This window comes from Sprattus sprattus (genome assembly GCF_963457725.1).
Source record: "Sprattus sprattus genome assembly, chromosome: 17".
NCBI classification, from domain to species: domain Eukaryota; kingdom Metazoa; phylum Chordata; class Actinopteri; order Clupeiformes; family Clupeidae; genus Sprattus; species Sprattus sprattus.
This window is the reverse complement of record NC_137915.1, coordinates 15081908-15095130: the sequence shown is the minus strand read 5'-3', so window position 1 is coordinate 15095130 and position 13223 is coordinate 15081908. Positions and strand designations below refer to the sequence as shown.

The following is a 13223-nucleotide window of genomic DNA, read 5'->3' as shown; positions in this document are numbered from 1 at the left end:
AAGTAATACAAAGTGATAAACGGCTAACGTAATACAATCTAATTAGATAAACAGGACACAGAAAGATACTCACGCCATAATTATTTGAAGCTCTAGTTTAATATTTGCATCCACCTTCCAAAGTGCCGTACGTTTTCCTTCTTGCCACTAGAGAGTACTGTTGGCCTGGTTTCAGTATTTTCATCCAGAAGCGTAGTCCCGTGACTAATTCCCCTGGAACTCTGAGTACAAGTGTATAAACATTTCCTACTTTGCCGGGCAGTGACCACTTGCATAAAATGGATGGTAAATATTTCTGTCCGTGCCCGATGATTATGGAATACATTCAATAAAAGACCATCTTGCAAAATTAAAAACTTGACTTCCTTTGTGACACGACACGTCATTGAAGGCCGTTGAGAAAACAAGGTAAGACCATTCCAATAGTAAATCAAGTTTTGACTTTGTATTGTAGGCCCGCCACTTAGCGCACTTTATACTTTCTCGGTAATTGTGGCCTTTGGGGGCAAGGATAGGCTTGTTTGAGTACGACATAAATGTAAGGTACACAATGTATCTTTCATTACGTAATGTTTTGTAGTAGCCTAATGGTCAAGTTAGGTTGCTCCACTCACACATTCGTGCTCAAGCTTTAAAGGAAGTTTAACATTTTCAGACCGAAAGATCTGTGGTAACAGAAACTCTTGCTTCAAAGTTAGTTGTCGTTTATGACTATTCTGTTGCCTGACAAGAACTTTCATTGACGTTGGATAGTAGCCGAAGTTTAGACCAGCAAGAGAAATTACAGTGTCTACATTCCTTAGTTTCAATGCAACATACACATCAAGGGAGAAATGGGGTTTCTTTTGTAGAACGAACTGTGGGACATGATTTCCGTACGAAGGAAGTTTAACATCACAAAATTCAGATGCCTGCAGCTAGTCTGAGCAAGTTTGGACATGGCTTGCAAAAATAGTCCAGATTCTACTTTAAGTTCTCGTTGCTCAAGTTTGAGGGGCAAATATATCGTAGCTACAGTTGGCTCACGAGGATATTGTAAAGAGGTGTTTTGACAGCACCTTTCAGAAAGGGTCAGTATGGGATGGTTAGACTAAAGTCTAAATAATGGTGGGAATGCTAGGCTACCTCACTGCCTAACACTTAACTAGTTAAAGTGTACCCCTTTCAGACACATTCTGGACACGTGAGTAGGCTTCTTAAAGCTTGTGCTGGCAGTAATAGTATTACCCATTTCAGGACTTCCCGTGGTTTGTTGTAACAAGCCTAACTGTTGTGCAGGGAAAAATCCTCCACACCCACCATCTCAACAGTTACAAAGACTGTTTAGATCCAGTTTGTCCTCGGATACTCCCCCACATGTTCAGGATGTGAAGAGTTGAGAGAAAGAGAGAGACTCATGTCATGCACATCTTTTTATGTTACACATTACTTGACATTTTCCAGCGCAGTGTATCCAGAGGGGAGGTTTGCAGTGTGTGCACTGTCAGTGCTGTGTGTGACCAAGCAGCCATTTATTCTGCTGCTTGGCAGAGACAGTTGGGTGATTGTGTTCCTTGCTCCCTGTCTGGCAGTGTTGTGAGAAAATATGAGGGGTCAAGTCTGGTTGTTGGCCATTACTTCAGTTCTGTGGAAGCAGTGGTGTGGAACACTTCATTCTCAAACTTCCTCTCCTAATTTGTTTTAGAGTGTGAGTTTTTCAAGACTTTATTATTTATAAGGAATTTAACAGAATTTTTCCCGTTTAGGACACGTCTGTTTATTAATACTCTCGTCATATGGTGCACACCTGCATAAATTGGACGCAAGATCTCTATGTTTGGATTTGGTCCATTTGGTTGTCAGATTACTGCTGCTTTAAGGGTGAGTACTTTCACTTCAGTCTATCAGTTTCTTTGAACTAAACTGGTCAAACAGTAAAGGGATTTAGAGCTATTAGCTATCCAGCATAGATCGTTGCCATTGTTGTTCCATTCCATTTCCATTGTTGTCCACAATTGTATTGAGGTACAGTGCTGCACATCTCTGAAAGATGTAACATGGAACATACTTTAGCATTACAAAATGATTAACAGCTTGGATTGACTATTGACTAATGACTATTTTCAACTCACTTTACACTTAATGTGTTTGGGATGTTGCCAGTGCTGTCGCCATATTAATGTTTAACAACCAAAACTAAACTATTGACATTTCCTGTTAAGGTTTGCCTATTAATATCGTTATGAAAATCTAACAAGCCAGATTTGAATAATTGGAGGTCTTTTTTTTGTGAAAATTATTTAGTATTCTGCTTTTTAATGTAGTGTGTGTGTTTTACACATTGTTTTACATTTATTCTGAGCCAGAGTTCATTGAGGTCTCCAGTGTTTTAACAAGGGTATGGTCAGAATCTATAACAGCAACAGACTATAATGCAAACACTTTTTTCATATTTAGAAGTAGCTGTGTACACATTTAGAAGTAGCATGTGTAAAGGCAGCACAGGCTTATTCTGCTGCTTTTGCATGTTCCAAAGAGTGATGGGAGTTTCTCTATCAGGAGCCAGGAGTGGCTCACTGTATCTTAATATTTACATTCTGAGTGAAAGCCTCTTAGTCTATGGGAGTTTTTCCTTTTTTTAATTTCAGACTGAAATATTTCTGGAATGTCAAAGCACTTGCTAACTATTGTTTCAGTTTCGTGTCGTGGTGAATTGAAAGCAGCCTTAGATGTTGTCTCAGATACTAATTTCTGAGGGTTTTGTCTCGCTTTTCTGAAGGCCTCCCCAGTTACCGGTAGAGGACATTTGTGCGGTAACTACTAGTCAGCTTGTGGTCAGTGAACAGACATGAGGGGTTTTGACTCGCCCTGACACATCAAACACAGAACACAACACACACACACACAGTCAAATTGTGTTTTTCCTGTAACTTTAAAAGGACTGTGAACAAACCTTGATCTTCCACGAGTATAAACCTACTTTAAAAAGAAAAGACTTAATTATTTGATCATTATTTTATCAGCTTTCGTTGTAGACTTTCCCAGAGAGTATTAAACATGCCAATACAGTGATTGTGCTGTAAATGAAGGTGAAGATATTGGTTGTGTGGATCTGTATTATGATGCTTTGTTACTCTGTCATCTGACTGACTGGCTGAGTGCACTAACCTGGCTTGGCGCGGCTATTTCACTCTTTGAAGAGCTGTGGAAGTCGTCTAAAAATACCAGGAGAGGAAGGAGAATGTCAACCGCCCAGCGTGAGGTTGTGTGCTGGGGTAAGGGAAAGAGCCAGGGTAGCTTGCAAAGGGGGAATGTGCCTGTTTGCAGCCCAGGTGGCCATCAGCGTAAAACGGAGGGAGAATGAGGACCGTGCGAGGAAGAGACAGGAAAAAAGGGAATAAGTAAGAGGACAAAAAGACGAATGGAAGACGGGGACGTTTGGAAAGAGGGGATTGGAAGAGGAAAGATAGACTGAGAGAAAAGAACAGAAAAGTAAAGAAAGAGTCAAACACATGAGAATGAGGGAGGGATAAATAATAAAAGAGAGTGGAGTGAGGAGGAGAGATGAGAAGAGCGGAGGAGTGGAGAGGAGAGGTAGAGTAGTGCAACCAGATGTAGGAGGAGGAGGAGAGGCTCCTCTGCTTGGCTGAGGCCCCTTGGTGTGAGCAGGTTGAACGTGAGCACAGAACCAGCTGGGCTCACACTTGTGTCACGCTAAAGCCACCCACTCACCCCAACTGCTTTGCACTGCACTGACCTCAAATGTACGCCAGCTCAGAGAACTAGAACTAAGTGTTTCTCTGTTTTGAATTTTAGTTTTCAGTTATCTTTTATGAAATTTGTTGATAGACGTCAGTGTCAGTATGGAGATCGTCCGTACACAGTTGTGTCAGAGAGCCTCCGAACCGTCCCACCTCTGAGGAAACTGCATCACCTGTGTCTCCCACCGAGTTTGAGTAGCTGGTCCCTGCAGCATGGAGGAGACGCCTAGCTGCCCTAATGTCAGCATCCCCTGCCACAATGAGCAGAGGGACAAGAAGAAGCGCTACACTGTAAGTACACGTGACCTGCATCACCGCCAGTCTTCTCACGAGAAGGCAAGAGCAGGGTCTGTTATCTTCGATGCCTATCATTGATTCTGTCATTCAACTGGTGTTGCCTGAGTTAACAAAAATAAGTCTGCCATGTACAGTAAGTGTTCCCATCTGAGCATTTAGAAATCCAGGTTGAGCATGAGTAGCACGGTTTTAAACTAGCTAAATGGTTGTGGAACTTAATGATTCATGAAGATATATATATATATATACACACACATACACACACACACACACACACACACACACACACACACACACATATACACATCTATAGTGACAGTACATACAAGACCAAAGTGAAAGTTCTGTTTTCATCATTCTTCAGGTTTACAAAGTGATGGTCACTGTTGGAAGACATGAATGGTTTGTCTTCAGGAGATACACAGAATTTGATAAGCTGTACAACACGGTGAGTGGAACTGGTGCTATTTAAAGCCAACAGCATTACGCAGAGCTGTGAAGAACCTGTGTAACCAGAAATGCTGCTTATGGACTAGTTATATTGATCATGTGAGAGCATGATGGAGGCCTTACAGTGCGAAGAGAGGGTTTGTGTTCCCCAGAATAAACACAGCATTCTGCTTTTCATTCTAGTAGTTTGGAGGCAGATAAGCTGTTCTTAAGGGACAGGATTATTTATAATCACAGTTTTATCAAAACACTTTTTTCATTTCCTCTGATGTTTAAATCCTTTTATAAGAAGTAATTTAACCTTGTTCAGTCGAATGATCTTTTAACACTGAAAGTAGGGTAAATTACATTATACAGTTTTTAACATGTTAACAGCAGTTTAATAAAAAAGTATGGTGTTCTGTTTTTAGAGGGTGTGGATAGTGATTAGAAGAAGGAAAAAACACAAAAATCTGTGATGTGATTGTGAAATGATAAGGGCTGTGAGGTTTTCAGTTTCATGACGGATCATTGCATGCTCGTTTTCCAGCTGAAGAAACAGTTTCCTTCCCTCAACTTGAAGATCCCTGCTAAGAGGATATTCGGGGACAATTTTGATCCAGGTATTCACAGTGTATGAAGTTGTCTGTGCCTGAAGATTCTGTCGTCAGTTTGAAATGACTTGTTCTTCAGAATGATTATATGACAACACAGAACAGGACCCCTTTTGTTGTTACAGTCATTTTACTCATTTCGTTCAAATAAGATTTTCAGCCAATTTGACTGAAATTGAATCATAAGCAAGTCATAAATGACATGAAAATTAACTATTTAAAATTCAATTGGCCCCCAGCAACTCAAATGGGTGGATGTCTCTCTAATGATACGTTCTGTGTTCATTAGTCTTGCACTTATGAGTAGTGAGTTTATACTACCATGATACACAGATGGAAAGGAAAAAGACATCAGATGACTTGATTCCTTTAGAGGATTCATTCACCTTATTATGAAATGAGTAACTTATTTTTGTCCCATGAAACTTTTAGATACCATTAAAGATGTCCTTTAATGAATTTGAGATTCATGAACGGAACTAATTTGGACAATGTCAAAGAAACGTTTTGTTCATTTCAATGCTGCGTGTATTGTATGAATGAAAGCCTATAAACGGTGACTAATCTGAGATTCGTCCAATTAGAGTTCATAAAGCAGAGGAGGACGGGGTTAAATGAGTTCATCCAGCGAATCGTGTCCCATCAGCAGCTCAGCAGCCAGTGAGTGCATCGGACACTTATGCAATACATCTCATGCAAATTAGTATTCACTATGAGGTCTAGTTATCAGTCATACCGAGGTGAATTGTAGCTCAAATGTAGACACCCTTGCACCACAGGCATTCCGTTCTAATGAATGTTGATGTATCGAAGTATGTTTACACTGGAGTATTATGTGACTGTAATGTATGTGGATAGATGTAATGAGTATTATAAGGATAAGTGATACCATCTGCTCCATATCTTTTCTTAGTAAAGCACTAAGATGTCAGAGGCGTCTGCTTAAAATCAATTGTGCTGTGATATCCATTCAGATGTGTAGTTCATCCCCTGATATGGTAGCCTGTGGCTTCAGGCTGGTTTTGTATTAGCCTGATAACAGCAGTGGCTTTGTTTTGGTCCCAGTCAGACGTCTAACTTGTGACTTTTTTTTCTTTTTTCTCTCTCGCCGGCTCAAAAATGCAGTCCTGATGTGCGAGGTTTCCTTCAGATGGACAAATTCAAAAACTTCTCAGACGCCTCAGAAGATGAGGATGAAAAGGTTGGTTGACACGTTAAAGGATCTTGTTAAAAACACATACCTTGTGTCATCACGGCATTGGAAACCTAATGATTTTGGTAAATTGTTGATAAGAGCAAAACAATTGCTTTTCAGTCTATGTAGTGTAGCATTTGTTTATGCTTACATAGTTGTGTCTTTCTGTGTTGGCAGAACAACACTACCTCCAGAAATATTAACTTGGGTCCATCTGGAAATCCACAGTAAGTGCCACCCACTTTTATCATTGTTGTCCATGATATGAAAACTAAAAGTATGACTGTTATTAGTCTGGTTAGATGTATGCATGTTGGTGCGTATTTGTATTTTCTGAAAGAGTCTGTCTGTAATTATGCATCGTGTTATGGTCAGAAACACGTGACTGTTTTCATTATACCGACTTCCCTGGTGTCTATTATACATTTGGTACCAAGATGTCACTATGACTTAGTGACTCTGTAATTTTCCATTTCCTAAGTGCGAAGCCCAGTGACTTTGACTTCTTGAAAATCATTGGCAAAGGAAGTTTTGGAAAGGTATGTTTACAATCAAGTTTAGTTCAGATAGCAAAACAGCACTGCAAACTTCTGAAACTAAAACATTTTTTTTCCTAAAATAGGGGATTGTATTGAAATGCATCTGGGTACCTGGGATCTGTAATCAGCAATTCAAAAACAAAATTGTGTGACACCACTACCTGCATGTACACTGTACACTGAAGCCATGGGATACACTTTGCTGGTGACTGTGTGTGATGGCAATTTTGACAGAAGCTTTGATTTAGCAAAAAAATATATAAATGTGCAGCCTCAGCTGGTTCTGAATGGAAACAATACAGTCTCTTGATTAAGTTCAGTGTGGTTAGAGATACAGTTCTAGTTCTGTATTTTCTCAACCGTTGGGTTTCCCAGATGAGAATTGAAAGTTCAGCCTTGTTTTAATGTTGGAGCTAATGTTCATTCCCCACGCTGTTTGCATTCTACTTACGAAAGGTTCTACTTGCAAAACGGAAGCGAGATGGGAAGTATTACGCCATCAAAGTCTTGCAGAAAAAGGTCATTTTAAACCGGAGAGAGGTAAGCCGTTGTTTTGCTAAAAAAAATATTCTTCCACACCTGACCTGACTTTTTTGGTTTTCCTTCATGTTCTTACAGTCCATTTCAATGTTGATCTTTTTTTTCGTGAACTTTAGCAAAAACATATCATGGCTGAGCGCAATGTCCTGTTGAAAAATGTGCAACACCCCTTCCTGGTTGGCTTGCATTATTCCTTCCAGACGACAGACAAGTTGTACTTCGTCTTGGATTTCGTCAACGGTGGAGAAGTGAGTACTTTTGAACACGTGGGCACTACATGCCCATACATGTCATCTAGACGAGAGGTGGGTGAGGGGGTGGTGGTGGTGGTGGGGACCTCCGGGCATTATAAAAACACAAGAAGCTGTGCTGCCAATTAGTCTTGCAAATGACTGACATCTGGCTTGTCATTCATTTTGAAAGGTCAATTTTCTGCTTGTAAAGGGCAGTCTACATATTCACGTGTGGCAAGAGCTAAGTAGATTAGAAGGCACAAGGAAAATCACTCTGGACAAGGGCTGGCTAATTTTAAATGGCTCATGGTCCTTGCTCTGTGTTGCGCAAATTAGTTTCTAGAGAGGACAGCTGATCATATTCCTTTTGACATGATTCATCAGTGCTTCTAACTGACCAGCATTTACATCTACACTGACCTCTGTCAAAAGTACACAATGAATCAGTTATTTCAAGTTTTATGACTTCAGTTATTTCAAGTATAATATTTAGAATTTCTCTGAAGTCCTAAAAATCAACAAGAAGCAGATGGGAGAAGGGAAATGTCTCCATTTGAATAACTCCATCATGACCGCATCTGCTCCATAAGCACATTCTGTAGGATTGCGCATAAGCACTCAAAATCCAAGACTCTAGACTGGATGATTGCCATTGGGTGATAAGTTCGCACAATCGGCATTTTTTAATAACAAACCGTATATAATTGCTGTGAAATTTAAAGTCACAATGAAACAACTCTGGTTCTTTATAATTATGGGAACTAGGCCCCAGTTTGAGTGACCTTGAGACCTTCAGTGTCCACAATGGGCTAGTTTTAGCAATAGGATCAGTGGACTGGAACTGAGTCCATAGTGCTGTGTAGTGTAGGGCTGATGTGTCCATAGTGTTGGTGTTTTGTGCACCCTCGCTGTTGAGGACCTTGTCAAATGTTTTCCTTGGCTGAAAGATGGCTAGTCATCTTCTTAAGCAGGTGTTGTTGGGGAAAGCAGCGTACTAGTTTTCTGAAGGGTTTGGGCATAATGAATTTCAATGTTTTAATGTGCACCTCTGTCTCCCCTAAATGACGCTCCCTGTCCCCCATCACTGATGGGATGTCCAGATGTCTCTTGGCTGGAATAGAGCGCTCCTTCCTTTGTGCCCAGTTTATCTTTTTACCTTAACTGTTCTGTAATACCTAAAGCCTTAATTGAGGTTTTAATATATTGTGTCCTTTGTGGTTGCAGCTGTTTTTCCATCTGCAAAAGGAACGGACCTTCCCTGAGCTCAGAGCAAAGTTCTACATCGCAGAGATAGCAAGTGCCCTCGGCTATTTGCATTCTCTCAATATTGTTTACAGGTACTTTATCTCGTGCCTCTTACTCATTGATGTACTGCAGTAGACCTGTTTCATACTTCATATATACAAGGCGACCGTTTTTAGGTACCCTTATTTTTAGGTACCCTTTTCCCTAGTTTCCCAGAGTTTTGCATTTTATGTGCTTGGAACTAAATGCAACATGCCTCTTCTCAATTAGCCATACAATTTCCTTCTCACATTGGCAAAAAAAAATATTACTGGACATTCCAAACTTAACCATTTCTTTGAAGTGCCGTTTCTCCTCCTATCTGCCTCTGCAGTTTTTAACTTGGCTAATGTCATCAGTTCCACCAGCATGCGCATATTGGTGGAATAACTGTCATGTGACCACAATGTTCTTTAGAGTGCACAGTGCATATGCCACCTCAAAGGATCTTTTCCGTTTTTGTCGGCCAAATGAAGTTAAGGTTTTTTTTTGGAAATGTCTTAACATTAATTTAGTTCAATAATGTAGAGTTAGTTCTTGGGCTGAACTGCCACAGCTTTCTTGTTACATTCTGTCACTTTCACACTGAAGTGAACATTGACCCTATGCTTTCTTTGGTTGATCATTTTGCCAGTAGTAAAAAGATTTTAGAGTTCCTTGGATAGAGCTCTAATACTAGGATAACTTAAATGTAACATTACAACATAATGGCAACTTATTATGATAACTTTAACATTATAACCTTAAGGTTGCGATAACCGTAGGCAGAAATCTTCCTCAGACATTGCGTTGCACAGATTCAAGGTATATAACAGGACATTAGTACTTCAAATCTCATAACTGGTTTCTTAGTTTAGCAGTGAATTTTCCAAAAGCATGTTAGATTTAAGTGAGGCCCCAATTTGCTAAATCGTTTTTTTTTTTGTGGCCTAAATGTGTTATGATTGAAACCAATTTAAAAATGTAAGACTTACTTGATATAAAATGCTGCACAAACATTCTAATAGAAACATGGATAATCATGTTGGCTTGCACAGAAGGCCATGGCTGTGTCCAAAGAATTCTCATTGTTGTGTTATGTTTAAAGAATGCTGTTCCAACAGAATGCTCTGTGTCTTTCCAGGGATCTGAAGCCAGAGAATATTCTGCTGGACTACCAAGTAAGATTCCTTTCCCTCTTAAGCTGATCGTAGGTTGGGTATTCAATTATGTATTTAGCCTAATTTTCTGGGGTCAGGTTTCCAGGAAAGGATATGAAGACTTGTTACATGTACACCTACACTCTTAAATCCCTTATGTCAGCAGTTGGCCATATTGCCTCCTAAAGTCTGAAGGTAATCTGTTTTGTAGGTCTAAGAATCCAACACTTTGACCTCAGACTAAGAAAATGGTTCAGTGTACACTGCAACTGTACCATTCTTTAGCCAAATACAATATTTTCCTAAATGTTCAGGTGTCATCTCAGTATTGCAGAAAGAATAGTTTTGATTCCATGTTGTAATGCTCTCCAGCTAGTGAGTGTGCTGAGGAAGGTGGTGCAGACCTGCATTCCTCCTAAACAAATGAGTCCTCAGTTTTTCTTAGGTTGTGAATGGGTGGCCTGTATGCTAAATGCTGTCTATGTCTGCTGTCTTTATAAGGGACATATAGTCTTAACGGACTTTGGATTGTGCAAGGAAGGCATTTCCCAGGCGGATACAACAACCACGTTTTGTGGGACACCAGAGGTAAATGGTGGTTTTGATAATGCCATTTCCTTTTTGTCCTGTTTACCATGTAGTGAATTTGGTCAGTATTGGGTAATTTCATGTGAACTCCTTGTGAAATGTAAATCCAGTCTGACCCATTTTTGCTCAATACTCAAGGTTCCTTTTTGACATACAATCTCAATAGCACAAATGTGCATATTTGTGTATATTACCCTTTGAATTACATACATTAGATCCTTATCTCTACAGATGAATTGATGCATATATTATGAATGTAACATTGCGTAATTGTGTGACCCTTGAACAGTATCTAGCCCCGGAGGTGTTGAAGAAGCAGCCGTATGATAACACAGTGGACTGGTGGTGCCTTGGCTCGGTCCTCTATGAGATGCTTTATGGCCTGGTATGTTTTCACTGACTGCTGTTATGCTAAGACCCCCCCCCCCCCCCTTTGACTAGTCATTTGTGAGACACTTCTGAGGGGTTGGTTGACATTGGCTTTGTATGGAAATGTCTTTTTGCTGTGATGAAGCCAAATGTTTTATTGGTTTGGAAATTAGTTCTACCCATGAGGCTTCTGCTTGTTTTTATGCCTTTTTGTGAATTAAAAAGAAAAATGTATGATCTTTGATGCAAATGTCTTTGAGACTAAATTCAGTATGCATGTACCGAGCTAACAACATTTGCAAAAGAGTTAACAAAATATCCCTTAAATTGAGACAGTATGGTCGATTTATTATACGATACATTAAAAAAAATGTTTCTCTTGATTAGCCTCCGTTCTATAGCAGAGACACCCACGAGATGTATGATAACATTCTCCACAAGGACCTGTTGATGCGGCCGGGAGCATCTCCTACCGCCTGGTCAATACTGCAGGCACTGCTGGAGAAAGACCACACCAGGAGACTGGGCTTCAGAGACGACTTTGTAAGGACACTATTGCGCACGGTTGCACAGATGTCTCCCTCTAGTGAGGATAGTGTGTAGCGTGGACTTGGAGACCTTGTAGCAGTAAAGAGTGCAGGCTGGGAGTAGGGTGGTGGCACTACCATAGAAAAAATATTTATGCTGTCTTCTAAGGTTGTTTAATAAGCCTCTTGACTTTAAAAAACAATCAGCTTTGATGTTGTAGACTTGGTCTCTATCCTATTGTTTTTAAGCTTGTGCAGAAATTAAACCTTTTAACCTGTCAAGTAAAAAAAACTTTTTTTGCGTGTAATTACATTAATCTATGTTTTTATTTGTATAGAATGAGGTTAAAAGACACAACTTCTTTGCTTCCATTAACTGGGATGACCTGGAGAAGAGAAAAATCCCACCCCCATTCAACCCCAATGTGGTAGGCTAAATGTTCATGTTTGTCGTCATATCAGAATTAGCATAAATATAGACTATAGGTAACAATGCAAAAACAGTTTGCGATACAATTTAATGTCACACTGCTGTAACTTGCAGGATTCTCAGTATGACATCACCAACTTTGACCCAGAGTTCACGGATGAAACTGTCCCCAACTCTGTGTGCTACTCCGCCGAGCATTCCATTGTCAACGCCAGTGTTATGGAGGCTGACGACGCCTTCCTGGGGTTCTCTTACGCCCCACCTTCAGATGACTCTTTCCTGTGAAAGAACTGGAATTTTGGAAAATTCAGTGACCTGCATTGAACTGTGCTCCACTGCCTGCTTTGTAATAGTTGCCTTACTAGTAGATCATTCCTTTGGATGAAAGGGAAGCATTTTTTTTAGTAGGATGGACCCTCTCAAGACACGGGCATAGCACTTGATAACATAAAGCAGAAATGAGTGAATGGTTTGAGATACAGTGTGTTTCAAATCTTTATTTTTTATTCCTCAAATAACAGAGTTATATTTTTAAAAATCGATTGACAACTTACCTGATATATATGTTTCATTTGGCTAAGTCCAAATTATTGTCTATGGTTAATATTTCCCGCTGAACCGGACCCTTGTGGAAAAAGTAAATTTTCAAACATATTGATTGTGTATTGTAAAATATTTCATATTGATGAATTTGTATGGTTATGGATTCCTTTTTGGTGGTATGGTCATCTTTGAAATGTTTGAAAGTATCAAATTTAATTATATAGTAAACCATTCTCTTTTTTAGCCCCTCACCAAAGATTGTTTATACATGCCCTGCTATACATCGCTGTAAATTGTATGTTAATAGAACATATAAAATATTTGATTTGTTTATAATGGCAAATGTATGTATAGGCCGATGGATGGATTATGAATATGTATTTCGACCTTTTTTGCAAAACACGAAATTAATTGATATTTTGTGCCAACTGATGATGAGCACTTTTGTACAGAAAACATTTGAAATGTTAAGTTACATAGTTGGATTTGAAAGGGGACCATGTTGAATGCAGCTATAGTGTGTGTATAATGTATGGTCTGTTACAATCACTCAAAAATAGAAATTCCCAATAGTAATTAACTGAAACTGCCAACTCCCAACAGCTCCTGCAATTTCTGAGAAAGTGCATTTAGTAGGTTGATGTGGCCTAAAGTGGTTTCCCCTTCTGCTGTAGGATAATGTCCTCAATAAAACGTTTCTTTGAACTGTCAGGAAGTTTTTTCGCGAGAGTAACAGAATGCTCTATGTTTGCGGTC

General features: G+C 39.6%; 1 protein-coding gene across 2 annotated transcripts; it reads left to right on the top strand.

Moving 5' to 3' along the window:
- The first annotated feature begins 280 nt into the window (after positions 1 to 280).
- sgk3 (serum/glucocorticoid regulated kinase family member 3) lies at positions 281 to 13028 on the top strand. Of its 2 annotated transcripts, XM_080854757.1 has the most exons (18): positions 281 to 408; positions 1746 to 1860; positions 3829 to 4031; positions 4402 to 4485; positions 5017 to 5089; positions 5665 to 5740; positions 6206 to 6281; positions 6453 to 6502; positions 6757 to 6814; positions 7271 to 7354; positions 7471 to 7602; positions 8812 to 8924; positions 9995 to 10031; positions 10512 to 10598; positions 10888 to 10983; positions 11355 to 11510; positions 11833 to 11922; positions 12039 to 13028. In XM_080854757.1, the coding sequence occupies exons 3-18, from the start codon at positions 3954 to 3956 to the stop codon at positions 12207 to 12209; spliced, it is 1461 nt and encodes a 486-aa protein (XP_080710883.1). In that variant the 5' UTR covers positions 281 to 408; positions 1746 to 1860; positions 3829 to 3953; the 3' UTR covers positions 12210 to 13028. The 2 variants fall into 2 exon arrangements, with proteins under 2 accessions (XP_080710883.1, XP_080710884.1); XM_080854758.1 differs by lacking the exons at positions 281 to 408; positions 1746 to 1860 and having other exon boundaries at positions 3733 to 4031.
- The last annotated feature ends 195 nt before the right edge of the window (positions 13029 to 13223 follow it).